The following is a 15,168-nucleotide window of genomic DNA, read 5'->3' on the forward strand; positions in this document are numbered from 1 at the left end:
CACAATGCAGATCTTTCTACATGTTCTAGTCAATAACAGTGTCCGGAGATTCCAGTTATTCCCCAATAATCCGATTTTCTGCTTGCTGCTAATAGATACGTTTGATTGTAAGACTTTAGTTTGAATGGACTTAATAAACCATCTGAAAGATTGGGATGCCCATGACATAGTACTTAATGGCCCTATCTCAATTCATCCTCAATTCCTAACATCTTATGTACTCACCTCCTTCTCAACTGTATTGGAGAAGAAGGTCTAAGTTCCCTCCCCTCAGACCTTCTCCACAAATGTGTTTTGAGGAGCCGATGAGAGAGGATGTGGAGGAATCAAGGCTTTCCTGAATTGAGAAAGAGACAAAGTGACAACAGAACATCAATCTCACCCAGCTTTGTAGTTGTAAAAAAATTGGTCACCGGTTGCAGTGAAAAACAAGTAATGCTCCATATACTTTCAATGCATTTTTTCTGGAAAAAAAAACTGGGTAAACTACACTACTGATCTCACCTCAAACTGCTGTTAATATGATTCACACTTCATTGCTTTTACATTGGTAAACGCTTCAAGTGTTGTTCCCCGTGCAAAACTTTGAAATGAGAGCACATGATTCTGAAGTGTATGTAGATCATCTTTATCCATCGCGTGTGTGTGTGTGTGCTTGCGTGTGTGCGTGTGTGTGTGTGTGCGTGTGTGTGTTTGTTCGATGGCAGGCTCACTCCAAACTCTCCCCGGCAACTAAATGCCAATTTTCTACATAATAACACCCAGACAAGGCCAAACACACCTTTCAAAATATATCAATAACAGCCTTTTTACATACATACAGTAATCAGTCAAGTCCAGACTGATTGAAGATCATGGAAAAACTTGGCTGTCATTTTTTGTCTGGTCCCGTCCTTTTGCCTTCCCCAAACAACTATTCATCTTTAGAACTTTAACTCAGAAGACATCAATATAATGCTCAGGTCTACTTGATTTTATAGCAGTTTAAGCTACGGAAGACCTATCTGATGATAGAGCCTGCACTTTTTTTTTGTTTAAAGTGCTGTTTAGATGTTCAAGAAGGTGTTGGAAGGCCAGACGAAGATTTTGGGTTTATGTATTTGCATACCCACCATGAAAAATATACAGAAGTTCACAATGTCAATGGGAGTCTGTAATTTTCATACGTGTAAACGTACTGAATTGTAATTGGATGCGTTTTACCGCCACATCATACTGCGCTATGATTGGTTAAGACCACCCAGGTGGTGAGGTCATCTACTGTTGATCATGGTATGAGACATGTGAACATGCCAGTCATAGCTAACTAACAAAGAGCTACGCTCAGAAATATCCTGTCGTACTGGATTTGATCATTTTGTACAAAGCGTGCAAAACAAGACATGGTGACAGAGTGAAAGGACTAAAAGATGGAGTTCCTTCACCTCGAATGAACTGGGAGTATACAAACTTACCCGATGCATGGCGTAAGTTCAAACAGCATGTGGAGCTAATGTTCACGGGTCCTCTGAAGGAAAGAGGAAAAGCGCAGCCACCTGCTCCTCTGGATCGGTGAAAAAGGGAGAGATATTTATAACACATGACACTTACCGAGACTGAATCAAAGGTACTGAAAACATACTACGATCGTTTTGAAGCATATGTTGTGCCGAAGACCAATAGGATTTTCGCTAGGTACAAATTCCATGAGAAAGTACAGGGAGCTAGCGAATCGTTTGAACAGTTTGTGACTGAGCTGCGTCTGCTTGTGAAAGACTGTCATTATGCAAACAAGGATGAGTCAGGGACCGCGAGTGAGAGAGACACTTTTGAATGTTGGGTCTGAGCCAACGCAGGACAAAGCTATCGACATAGCCAGATCTCACGAGCTACCACAGGTTCAGATGAAAACCATTTTGGGCTGCAGCACGAGCGCATCACGTGAACAAGCAGTGCAGGCAGTCAGGCAGACATCAAAGCACACCTCCGGTGGCTAGAGAGCACACTTCAGAACTGAGAGAGACAGAACTCCAAAACAGAGCGAGACAGATTCAAAACGCCTCAAAACATGTGGATATTGTGGATACAAAGTACATGGCGAACAGGGAAATTGCCCAGCTAAAGGCAAACAGTGTACTAAATGTAGGAAATGGAATTACTTTGCAAAAGTGTGCAGAGCTTACCATGAAAAAACAGTACACGCAGTGAGTGAAGATAAAATGTCAATCAAAGAGTAAAATGCTGATATTGCATTATTCTTCTGAATAACTACCGCAGCTTGACATCTGAGTGCGGGCTACAGCCCACCACGCGCAGACTGACTGACTGGTTATGGTGGTGAACAGCTCCCAGTAAAAGGCACATGCACATGTTGGACTTTTACATAATTGACACTCGAGCAACTGCAGTGCTAGGTCTTAAAGCATGTTTAGACACGGACCTCATCAAGCTAGTTTTGTTAGTGACAGCACCAGTAGAGACAGAACATGTAATGGGGGAGTTTGCTGATGTTTTTACAGGAATAGGACTATTCCCAGGAGAATGCACCATTCACCTTGACCCAGACACAACCCCTGTGGTCCATCCACCGAGAAAGATTCCCCTTGATCTCCGTGTCCGTCTGAAGAAAGAGCTGGATAGCATGGAGCAATCTGACATAGTCACCAAGGTTACAGAACCGACAGATTGGGTAAACGCATTGGTGGTGGTGGAGAGCACCACGCACAGGAAAGCTCAGAGTATGTCTCGACCCAAGAGACTTGAACAAGGCTATCAAACACCCCCATTACCCTTTACCGACGCTAGATGGCATCACACACAAGCTAGCGGGAGCACGCTACTTCAGTGTCATGGACGCCAGATCAGGCTACTGGGCTATCAAGCTCACAGAAGAGTCATCTAAGCTCACAACGTTCAACACACTGTTTGGACGCTACAGGTTTCGGCGCCTGACTTTCGGGATTATCTCAGCCCAAGACGAGTTTCAGCAAAGGATCAACGAAGTGTACGAAGGCCTCTACGGAGTTGTGGCAATTGTGGACGACATCCTTGTCTATGGTTGAACCAAAGAGGAACACAACAGAAACCTTCGCGCAATGCTGCAAAGGTCCCGCGAGAGAGGAGTCGAGCTCAACCCCGAGAAGAGCAGTCTGCGCTACAGAGGTCAGCTACTTCAGACATCTTCTCACAGCGAATGGAATCAAGCCAGATCCACAGATGATCTCAGCCATAAAAGAAATGGAGAGAAGTGCAGAGCTGGAAAAAGTGCTTGGCATGGTCAACTACTTAGCCAAGTTCGCACCCAGCCTCCCTAATGCTAATTCACCCCTGTGTCAGCTGCTAAAGCAGTCCAGTGAGTTCCTCTGGGACAAGCAACACGACATTGCATTCCAGAGAGTGAAGGACTTGATCACAAGAGAACCAGGATCAATCCTTGCCTACTACAGCCCCCAAAAAAGAGCTCAGACTCCAAGTGGACGCGTCAAAGTATGGTGGAGGTGCAGTGCTACTGCAAGAAGGAAAGCCCATTGGCTAGCGCTTCCAAATCTCTCACAGACTGTGAAATCAACTACGCTCAAATCGAAAAGGAGCTGTACGCCCCTCTTTTCGGATGTAAGCTTTTCCATCAGTACGTATATGGATGACAAGTCATTGTGGAATCCGACCACAAGGCCCTCGAGTCAATCATAAGGAAACCACTAGCTGCAAGCCTCGCCAAAGCTACAGAGAATGATTCTTCAACTACGAAAATAGCAGAAACAGAAAAGGACACACAACTCACACAGCTGAGGAAAGTCATATAGGATGGATGTCCTGAGGAGAGGAGAAAATCCCCTCCAAGTGTCTCAAAGTTATGAAACCATCGTGATGAACTATCACAGATCAACTGAATTATTTTCAAAGGAGAGAAAATCATCATTCCTACCAGTCTCAGAGAAGAGGTTTTGACAAAGATCCATGCTGGACACATGGGTATGGAAAAATTGCAAACAGCGAGCACAGGACATTTTATTTTTGCCCAGAATGTGCAAACAAATAGAGGACATTGTTGGTAAAAGCCCCGCCTGTCTTGAACGACGCCGCTCAAACACCAAAGAGCCAATGTTACCTCACTGTATCCCAGACCGACCCTGGCAGGTTGTGGCAACCGATCTGTTCACCTGGAACAACGAGGATTACATCGTAACAGTGGACTACTACAGCAGATACTTCGAACATGACAAGCTTCACAGCACCACATCTGCAGCTGTGATACACAATCCTGGAAGCAATCTTTGCTAGGCATGGCATTGTAGAGACTTTAATGTCTGACAATGGCCCCTGTTACAAATCAAATGAGTTTGAATCCTTCACAAAAGCATGGGAGTTTACACATGTCACCACAAGCCCACATTACCCTCAAAGTAATGGCCTTTCTGAAAAATCTGTGCAGATTGCTAAATCATGCATGGACAAAGCATAAGCAGACAAGAGAGACCACTACCTCAGTCTCCTTGAATACCGCAACACTCCAGTTGACAGCTTCAAATCACCGGCCCAGCTGTTGATGAGCCGCAGACTTTGCTCAATCCTTCCCAGCACCAACCAGCAGCTGCAGCCGGAGGTTGTCAGCTAAAAGGAAATGCATGAAAATGTGCACAGAGACAACAACAACAAAAACGATACTACGACAGGTCAGCTAGACCACTGCCGCCACTGAACGACGGAGAGTCAGTTAGAATCCAGGAGCATGGCCTCTGGAAGCCAGCAGTCGTCATCCAGCCAGCTGACACTGAACGTTCATATCACGTTCGCACCGCAGAAGGAGCAGTGTACCGCCGCAATCGTCGTCACATACTGAACACAAAAGAACAACACACTGTCGAGATGAACCGTTCCCCTGAAAGAGAATGTGATGGACTAAGCACACACACACATACTTACCTGCAACACCACAAGAACTGTTGACTGGCAGAGAAGCACGCTCAGCATCATATCACACAAGGTCAGGAAGAGAGGTCAAGCCCAGTGTTGTCCTAGACCTGTGAAATGTCAAAGGCTGTAGGCGGATCGCTGCCCTAAAAGAGTTCTGGATTGTAAACTTGTTATTGAAAAGTTGACTTGAAATGCTTTGGTATTGTATTTGTTTGAAATGTTAAGATGTCATTGCTAGAGTGAAAGCGGAGTTGCTGAGAATTCTTCATTCTAAAAGTAACAGTATGCTGAATCATTGTTTCAGAGTCTGTTATGTTGATTTAGTTGGTGCAGTATGGAGTATAAATGGTTACTTACCTTGAGTTCAAACTACAGAGCATGTATTCAAAAGAAACACTTAGAATATGTAAAAAAAATAAAAATAATAATGTTTTAAAAGAAGGGGGATGTATTATTCATATGTGTAAACATACTGAATTGTAATTGGATGCATTTTACCGCCACATCATACTGTGCTATGATTGCTTAAGACCAACCAGGTGGTGATGTCATCTTCGGTTGGTCATGGTATGAGACACGTGAACATGCCAGTTATAGCTAGCTAATAAAGAGCAACGTTAAGAAATATCCTGTTGTACTGCATTTTATTATTTTGTACGATGAGTGCAAAACAAGACAGAGTCCATAAGCATTAGTGAACTGAACCTCAGTACAATAAACAAGTCATTGTATCCACAATCAGCTCTAGCTGCAAAAATCCAATTGGAGAAAAACAATTACAAGGCGCTATAGATCTAGATGCTCTCCTGACCCTTGTTGATGACTGTAAATGCCACCGCCACCCCTCACGACCTGCGCCCTTTGACCATATTGATCCATGTAGCCTAGAGGAGGGAAAATGCCTGGGATTACAGGTATCAAGTAACAAACGAAACCCTCCAGAAATACGCTAAACAAATACAATGATCCTCCAGTAAACAAATAGTCTGCTCCATAAGAGTATCCCTATAGGGCAGGACAATAAAGACCTTCAAGTATGAAAGGTATATTTTCATTCCCCCAACCGGGAGGCACTATCACAGTAGAGTGGGATGGATTGTTAGGGGACACTTTATTGACCAAACGGAGGGGAAAATAAAGAGAGGGAGAGGTTATTGCCATTGATTCAGTGGAGGCAGCGGTGGAAGAGTGGTGTGGAGGGGGGCGGTCGTGGGAGTTCATTTTTATTTGGAGACTTGGAGGTAGGACATCGATCCCACAGCTGACACCAATAATGAGACTGGTGCCACCCACTCTGTCCCCTGATGGGTCTATCTCAAGCACTCCTTGGCATCTCGCCTGTCTGGGACTGTCTGCCAGCACTGTGGCACAAAATGACACCGAGAGAGTAATCATACTGTATCAGGGGTTGACAACAGGTGGCCCACGGGGAAAAAAACATCCCGCAAGTGATTGAACCCCCAAAGTGTTTTTTCAAATAATATAAACTCAGCAAAAAAAGAAATTTCCCTTTTTCAGGACCCTGTCTTTCAAAGATAATTTGTAAAAATCCAAATAACTTCACAGATTTTCATTGTAAAGGATTTAAACACTGTTTCCATGTTTGTTCAATGAACCATAAACAATTAATGAGCATGCACCTGTGGAACGGTCGTTAAGACACTAACAGCTTACAGACGGTAGGCAATTAAGGTTACAGTTATGAAAACTTAGGACACTAAAGAGGCCTTTCTACTGACTCTGAAAAACACCAAAAGAAAAATGCCCGGGGTCCCTGCTCATCTGCGTGAACGTGCCTTAGACATGCTGCAAGGAGGTGGCCAGGGCAATAAATTACAATGTCCGTACTGTGAGATGCCTAAGACAGCACTACAGGGAGACAGGACGTACAGCTGATCGTCCTCGCAGTGGCAGCCCACGTGTAACAACACCTGCACAGGATCGGTACATCCGAACATCACATCTGCGGGACAGGTACAGGATGGCAACAACAATTGCCAGAGTTACACTAGGAACGCACAATCCCTCCATCAGTGCTCAGACTGTCTGCAATGGGCTGAGAGAGGCTGGACTGAGGGCTTGTAGGCCTGTTGTAAGGCAGGTCCTCACCAGAAATCACCAGCAACAACGTCACCTATGGGCACAAACCCACAGTCGCTGGACCAGACAGGATTGGCAAAAAGTGCTCTTCACTGACGAGTTGCGGTTTTGTCTTACCAGGGGTGATGGTTGGAGTCGCGTTTATTGTCAAAGGAATAAGCGTTATACCGAGGCCTGTACTCTGGAGCAGGATCGATTTGAAGGTGGAGGGTACGTCTTGGTCTGGGGCGGTGTGTCACAGCATCATCGTCATCGTCATTGCAGGCAATCACAACACTGTGCGTTACAGGGAAGACATCCTCCTCCCTCATGTGGTACCCTTCCTGCAGGCTCATCCTGCCATGACCCTCCAGCATGACAATGCCACCAGCCATACTGCTTGTTCTGTGCGTGATTTCCTGCAAGACAGGAATGTCAGGGTTCTGCCATGGCCAGCGAAGAGCCCAGATCTCAATCCCATTGAGCACGTCTGAGACATGTTGGATCGGAGGGTGAGGGCTAGGGACATCCCCCCCAGAAATGTCCGGGAACTTGCAGGTGCCTTGGTGGAAGAGTTGGGTAACATCTCACAGCAAGAACTGGCAAATCTGGTGCAGTCCATTAGGGGATGCACTGCAGTACTTAATACAGCTGGTGGCCACACCAGATACTGACTGTTACTTTTGATTTTGACCCCCCCCTTTGTTCAGGGACATTATTCAATTTCTGTTAATCACATGTCTGTGGAACTTGTTCAGTTTATGTCTCAGTTGTTGAATCTTGTTTTGTTCATACAAATATTTACACATGTTAAGTTTGCTGAAAATATAAGCAGTTGACAGTGAGAGGATGTTTCTTTTTTTGCTGAGTTTATATACAGTACCAGTCAAAATATTGTTCACACCTACTCATTGCAGGGTTTTTCTTTATTTTTGCTATTTTCTACATTGTAGAATAATAGTGAAGACATCAAAACTGTGAAATAACACATGTGGAATCATGAGGTAATCAAAAAATTGTTAAACAAATCTAAATATATTTGAGATTCTTCAAAGTTGCCACCCTTGGCCTTGATGACAGCGTTAAACACTCTTGGCATTCTCTTCACCAGCTTCATGAGGTAGTCACCTGGAATGCATTTCAATTAACAGGTGTGCCTTGTTAAAAGTTAATTTGTGGAATTTATTTCCTTCTTAATGCGTTTGTGCCAATTAGTTGTGTTGTGACAAGGTAGGGGTGGTATACAGAAGATATCCCTATTTGGGAAAATACCATAATAGTCCATATTATGGCAAGAACAGCTCAAATAAGCAAAGAGAATTGACAGTCCGTCATTACTTTAAGACATGAAGCTCAGTCAATCCTGAACATTTCAAGAACTTTGAAAGTTTCTTCAAGTGCAGTCGCAAAAACCATCAAGCGCTATGATGAAACTGGCTCTCATGAGGACCGCCACAGAAAAGGAAGACCCAGAGTTACCTCTGCTGCAGAGGATACGTTCATTAGAGTTACCAGCCTCAGAAACTCCAGCCCAAATAAATGCTTCCCAGAGTTCAAGTAACAGACACATCTCAACATCAACTGTTCAGAGGAGACTGTGTGCCCTTAATTGTCGAATTGCTGCAAAGAAACTACTACTAAAGGACGTCAATAATTAGAGACTTGCTTGGGCCTATCTATATAGGCAGTTTTTTGTATAACAAATACCATGAAATCACCAGGAATACAGCAAAAAAATCATTTAATTAAGGAAATCTGTTCCCAAGTATTCCCACAAATAAAAAAAGAGACATATATGATCGTGTCTCAATGTAATCAAGGTGTGACGTTATTTTTTTCAAATCTATTTTGGGCTTATTTGAGATCAATTTGCAGTGTAAAAATGATCATCATCTGAAAACAATTGCCCTCGGCTGCATCTTGTTGCATACCCTCTAGATTTTCCAAGTTTACAGTTTGCTAACATAATTGTTGACCCCTTTGTTTTTTGGAAACAGAACATCATTGATCACATCATCCAACTCATTTGCAACACTTTGAATAATTTCCTTCTCTTTGTACATTGATAGGCGATCTTAGAAACTGTTGTGTAGCTCAGATTTTGTGTCTGTTTGGAGCACAAAGGTTCAACTCTTTCTAAATATATCTAGCCTTGCACACGGTTTAAGCTTCTGCAAAGCAAATGGAACAAAAAACGAAAGTGGGTAAAAATAGCTCTCAAGCTCACCTACGTGCTTCCACGTCGAGCATTTCATAACTAGAAACAAACCAATTTTGCCAGCCATTCATGAATCACAAATTAGAAAAGGCTTGAACAACAAAATAGAGTCAGCATTTTCATAAACACCTATCTGAAATTCAATGTAAAGCAAGAGTACATTCCTCTGCTGGATTTTTGCTGGATCTTCTCTGGATTTTTGCTGGATCTTCTCCTCTTGAGAAGCTTCCAGTACGCCTCTACGTGGTTGGTCTTATGTGACCTCCTGTTATATTAAGAGTGCTTGTGTCAGGCCCGTCTAATGTGTGCAGTGGGCGAGATGATTCATAACGTCATAAAGGACCTCATCCAGCAATTAGTCCATTACTAGCCAGCAGATAAGAGAGGGGGAGGAAGGAAAGGAGGGACGGATGGAGGGAAGGAGAAAGTGAGGGTGGTGTAAATTTGTCCTACAAAGTGTCATGAGGGTTTACATAAAGTGTTTAATTCAATTTGAAAGAAGCATTGCATCCATTCAAGATGGACCCTAAATCTCTTCCCTCCATCCGGCTTGGAAGAACTTCAGAACAACTTGACCCTGTATATGTTGAGAGGTCAAACAAGTCTTTAGATGGTTACCACTACCAGGGTCATTCAAAGGTCAATAAATGTCATTGAAGATAATTCATTTTTTAATTGTGCTCATCTTTGAATACCTAATGTGTCAGTCTAATGGTTTGATAGGACTGATGTGGCTCCTTGAAAAGGCCATTAACGATACTGCAGCTCTACGCTAGATCAGCCCGATCTATCCTTCTTTTTCTTTCTCGTAAGGAGAATACAGATATTTATTCCATTATGTCTCGTCTTTTTGTTTGACAACGGCCCCTGTTACAAAGTTTTTAAAACGTTTAGTATAAGTATATCATTTGTATTTGACTTTTTCCCACTAATCTTTGAATGATCCGTATTCAGCAATTCATGTCACACTTAGGTGATGACGATTTGCAGATTAGTTGTGCCTTCTGGGAGTGAACGCCCATTAATAGATCGTCTCGGTGATCCATTCTACCTTTTGTAATATGAAAATATCTGACTTTTTATTGCTTATGCAGCGGAGTGACACAAAACTATTTCCATAGATTACTATAATCATGCCACAGTTGTTTCTGAAGATATTGGAGATGGCAAAGTGGATATGAAGAAATGCTTAACAATGTTTATTCTATTTTTTTGTGAAAGAAAACTGCCTGCCTGGCGGCCGATTATTTTCTTAGGACAAGCAATACATCTCTAAGAGACAATTCAATTTTCAGGCTGGTAATAAATGTCACAGAAGATAACAAACAGCTGACGGAGAATTACAATTTGTTTTCCCTCCTTGGTGGTGTGTGTGTGTGTGTGTGTGTGTGTGTGTGTGTGTGTGTGTGTGTGTGTGTGTGTGTGTGTGTGTGTGTGTGTGTGTGTGTGTGTGTGTGTGTGTGTGTGTGTGTGTGTGTGTGTGTGTGTGTGTGTTTCCTTTCATGAAGTCACTGCAGACATGTCTTCATATAAAAACATTAATGAGAGGAGAATCCTTGATGTTTTAAAACCAATTAACTCGGAAAATAAATAATGCGTGTATAATTCCACACTTATAGTGGTGATACCATATCATTCAATCTGTTCCACTTATGTTCCAATGGAGACAAACCTCAGACAAACTGGTAGAAAAAAGGGCATATTTATTTAAAGCACTTTGTCCCCGACATAGAAAAATATGATTGATTTGAGTCGACAATAATAAATAGAGTGCCTGACTATCCTCAGGCCCCATTGGTAACGTACAGCAGTACAATCAATATCCAGTTTCACAATACAGCAAAGGCACTAGCATTTACTGCAATCAGAACAGTCGACAGGGGTTGTGGGAGGCATGGAAGGTGGCAGGGAGAGGTGGTGTCTGGATCCATTACTTGGTAGCCAATTCAATGGCAGCTGTGTATGTACCTAACCCATAGTAACAATGCAGGGTATGTGCCCATCCCATAGTTGTGTTGTATGTGCCGACCCCATAGTGGCATTATATGTAACCATTCAGTCATTACAAAGTCATTACAGTAGCAAATAGGCTTGAACACTTGTGCCGTTTCTCGTGACTTTAGGCGTATGCCTATTATTTGGCATTTGGAGTGGTAGGTTCATTGGGGTTGAAAGGTTGATTTGTTACTGCCCGGGTTGTCCCATGGATTCTGTGTACTATAGAGTTCAAAACAGTAGTAATAGCGTATAGAGATTTAGGAAGGGGTTGGGATTAGAGAAAGAAGGGATGGTTTGTGAGAACAGGAGTGGGTTTCAGGATGGTATACAAAAAAAAACAAGGAATGGGTCAATAGAAAAAGGAATTACGTTTTAAAGAAAAGGGGAAAGGTTCATCGTAAAAGGAGAAAGGTTTGTTTGGTAGATGACAAGGTTTGTTACAGTAGATGGCACATAGCATACAGCGTAACACTCATCTAGACATGGCACTGGTAAAGCTCCAATCGCTCATGGAATTTCAGTAGTGATTGTTAACGATTCAACAACAGGCCGTTCATTTGCAGCCATTGCATTTCTAGCGAGATGCTTTTTTGTTGTTGCTATTTTGATTTTTTGGGGGTCTGTTTGCGGTGGTCCCAATCAGTGGTGGCTTGTATTTTTGGCTGAATTCGGGTAAATATTTGGCTTAGAGGGGATAAATATATGCAGAAGGAAAAACAAGAATCTTAATATTAATACCTATACAGTACCAGTCAAAAGATTGGACACACCTACTCATTCAACGGTTTTTCTTTATTTTACTATTTTCTACATTGTAGAATGATAGTGAAGACATCAAAACTTTGAAATAACACATATGAAATTATGAAGTGAACAAAAAAAGTGTGCACATGAAAATAGATTTTAGATTTTAGAATCTTCAAAGTAGGCACCATTTGGCTTGATGACAGCTTTGCACACTTGGCAATCTCTCAACCGGCTTCACCTGGAATGCTTTTCCAACAGTCTTGAAGGAGTTCCCACATATGCTGAGCACTTGTTGCCTGCTTTTCCTTCACTCTGCGATCAAACTCATCCCAAACCATCTCAATTGGGTTGAGGTCAGGTGAGTGTGGAGGCCAGGTCATCTGATGCAGCACTCAATCACTCTTCTTCTTGGTTAAATAGCCCTTACACAGGCTGGAGGTGTGTTGGGTCATTGTCCTATTGCGAAACAAATGAAAGCGCAAACCAGATGGGATGGCGTATTGATATAAAATGCTGTTGTAGCAAAGCACCCTCACACCATCACACCTCCTCCATGCTTCACGATGGGACACATATGCAGAGATCATCCGTTCACCTACTCTGCGTCTCAAAGACACAGCGTTGGAACCAAAAAAAAAGGACAGATTTCCACCGGTCTAATGTCCTTCGCTCGTGTTTCTTGGCCTAAGCAAGTCTCATGTTCTAATTGGTGTCCTTTGGTAATGGTTTCTTTGCAGAAATTCGACCATGAAGACCTGATTCACGCAGTCTCCTCTGAAAAGTTGATGTTGAGATGTGTCTATTACTTGAACTCTGTGAGGCATTTATTTGGGTTGCAATTTCTGAGGCTGTTAACTCTAATGAACTTATCCTCTGCAGCAGAGGTAACTCTGAGTCTTCCTCTCCTGTGGCGGTCCTCATGAGTGCCGTTTCAACATAGCGATTGATGTTTGTTGCGACTGCACTTGAAGAAACGTTCAAATCTCTTGACATATTCCCGATTGACTGACCTTCATATCTTAAAGTAATGATGGACTGTTTTTTCTCTTTGGTTATTTGAGCTGTTCTTGCCATAATATGGTATTTTTCTTTTACCAAATAGGGCTATCTTCTGTATACCACCCCAACCTTGTCACAACACAACTGATTGGCTCAAACGCATTAAGAAGAGAATAAATTCCACAAATTAGGTACAGCTAAATTATTTGAAATGCATTCCAGGTGACTATCTCATGAAGCTGGTTGAGAAAATGCCAAGAGTGTGCAAAGCTGTCATCAAGGTAAAGGGTGGCTACTTTGAAGAATCTTAAATGTCAAATATATTTTGATTTGTTTAACACTTTTTTGGTTACTACATGATTCCATATGTGCTAGTTCATAGAATGTAGAATATAGTCAAAATAAAGAAAAACCCTTGAATGAGTAGGTGTGGCCAAACTTTTGACTGATACTGTATATATGTATTCTTTAGATGCAGGATGATAAACGCAGGTTATTAGTATGATGTAGAGGAAAGAAAAAATTATATGACATTGAGTGGTAAGAATGTAGTATGACATAGCATGGTGACTTAGTGAGCAGCTCATTTAGTCAGTGAGTGCACACACATACAGAATGTCCAGCTTAACCATGATGCCTGGCTATTCTCCCCGCTCAATCATTCAGAAGCTTTCAAACAAGGACATACTCTTTCCTTTCAGGGGGCCCAAAAATAGAGAAAGGAAAAATAATATAATTATTATGCAACATCATAACCAAAACCTATATTTGCCATATTTGTTTGTTATTAATTGCTAATCATTTACATTGAGAAAAAAACTGATATCATTAAATATCTTATTAAATATAATGGAAAATTATAAGGCTTAAACGTTTCTCCAGTTCGATTGGTCACTCCGAACGTGATTCCGATTCGTCCCCTTGAAGAGACCAGGGAAGATGCAACTTCCCTTTCTTTCAGTTCTGTGTTTCCCAAACGTCCTGTCCTTGAGGTCAGGTCCAGATATCCCATGTGGACGTATTGGTTTGAAATGTATTTTCCTCAGAAAAGGCCCCGATTGTCCGAACAAATCATGATAATTGTCACATACTCCCAGACTTAAAGCAGTCAACCACTCATCCCTCTCAGAGGAACGTCTTCCCAGTGAGCCCAACATCGTGTGACAACTGTCATGTCTGTTCTGTTTGGTTCATTGTTTTTATTCCAGTTTGGGCCATAATCCATTATAGCAGAGTTGGGAGGGTCATCCCAGCCCAAACCACCCCAGAAAGTTTAACACATCTCCAGAAATTTCTACAAGACTTTAAAGCTCCATCTTGATATCCAAGATAGTTGCCAATATTCCCAAACCCCTTCAGACTTGCCAGGGAGCAGCATGGGGGCCAGTTGGGCCGTTGGGGCCCTAGATATGGAGCCCAGTGGCCCTTGGGAGTCCTGGTTTAGATGTTCCTCTGAGCAGTGAGGTACTTGAGGGCAGCTGCGCCGTACTTCCGGGACAGGTCTTGGTGGAACTCTTCTTTCAGGGTCTGCAGGCAGTAGCGGTAGCCCGGGCTGGAGCGAAACTTGGAGATGTCGAAGCTGGGTGCGTGTGGCATGTGGATCATGAACGCATTGGGCAGAACCATCAGGTCGTACTCCTGGGGGGTGGGAAAGGGGTGAAAACGTGTTTTATTTTTTTTGTTTATCGGACACGGTCCGTGTACAACAGGCACCACATTTGAGCTACGTAGCTAATACTCATCTGCAGTCCCAGGCTGTGACTGAATAATTTAAGACTCGAGAAACAAAGTCACGTTCGTGGCTCTGAGGTGCTGAACACTGAAGTGTCACGGCTTGACTTTGATTTATGGGCCATTACAATAGCTATTATTCCTGACTTAGCGAAAGCATTAAACCTAATAACAGAGGTCTACTGCGAATCAAATCTGTTCTAATCATTAGCATAACCTTAACTGAATTCCAAAGATGAGTTGAGGTTTTGAATTACATTTAAATTAAAAGGAGTTATTATGTGCAGATTATTTGGGAGTAGAGTCTGAGGATAAAATGTGAACAATAACTTTAACAACCATTTCTCTTCTCAACGAGCCATAAACAGATGAGCATATGCAGACTTTAACTACATCTCTTAATCTGCCAGTCTTGTCTGCTATGGTTTTTTGGTCTACCCAATGTGTGCAACTGTACTGTGGTGTGATAATGTGTCCTGGAGGAAAATAAATATATTATATTT

At 42.5% G+C, this 15,168-nt stretch overlaps 1 protein-coding gene across 3 annotated transcripts in view; it reads right to left on the bottom strand.

Annotated features, from left to right (window-relative positions):
* Nucleotides 1-10,876: 10,876 nt before the first annotated feature.
* Nucleotides 10,877-15,168, bottom strand: part of LOC139562764 (xylosyl- and glucuronyltransferase LARGE2s-like) — an 89,604-nt gene continuing 85,312 nt past the window's right edge. For all 3 annotated transcript variants that reach the window (XM_071380761.1, XM_071380763.1, XM_071380764.1), the window contains one exon: nt 10,877-14,572. In XM_071380761.1, the coding sequence (XP_071236862.1) occupies nt 14,375-14,572 (198 nt within the window). In that variant the 3' untranslated portion in view covers nt 10,877-14,374. The remainder of the gene's footprint in view (nt 14,573-15,168) is intronic.

The sequence above is a fragment of the Salvelinus alpinus genome, chromosome 33, assembly GCF_045679555.1.
Source record: "Salvelinus alpinus chromosome 33, SLU_Salpinus.1, whole genome shotgun sequence".
In the NCBI taxonomy this organism is placed as follows: domain Eukaryota; kingdom Metazoa; phylum Chordata; class Actinopteri; order Salmoniformes; family Salmonidae; genus Salvelinus; species Salvelinus alpinus.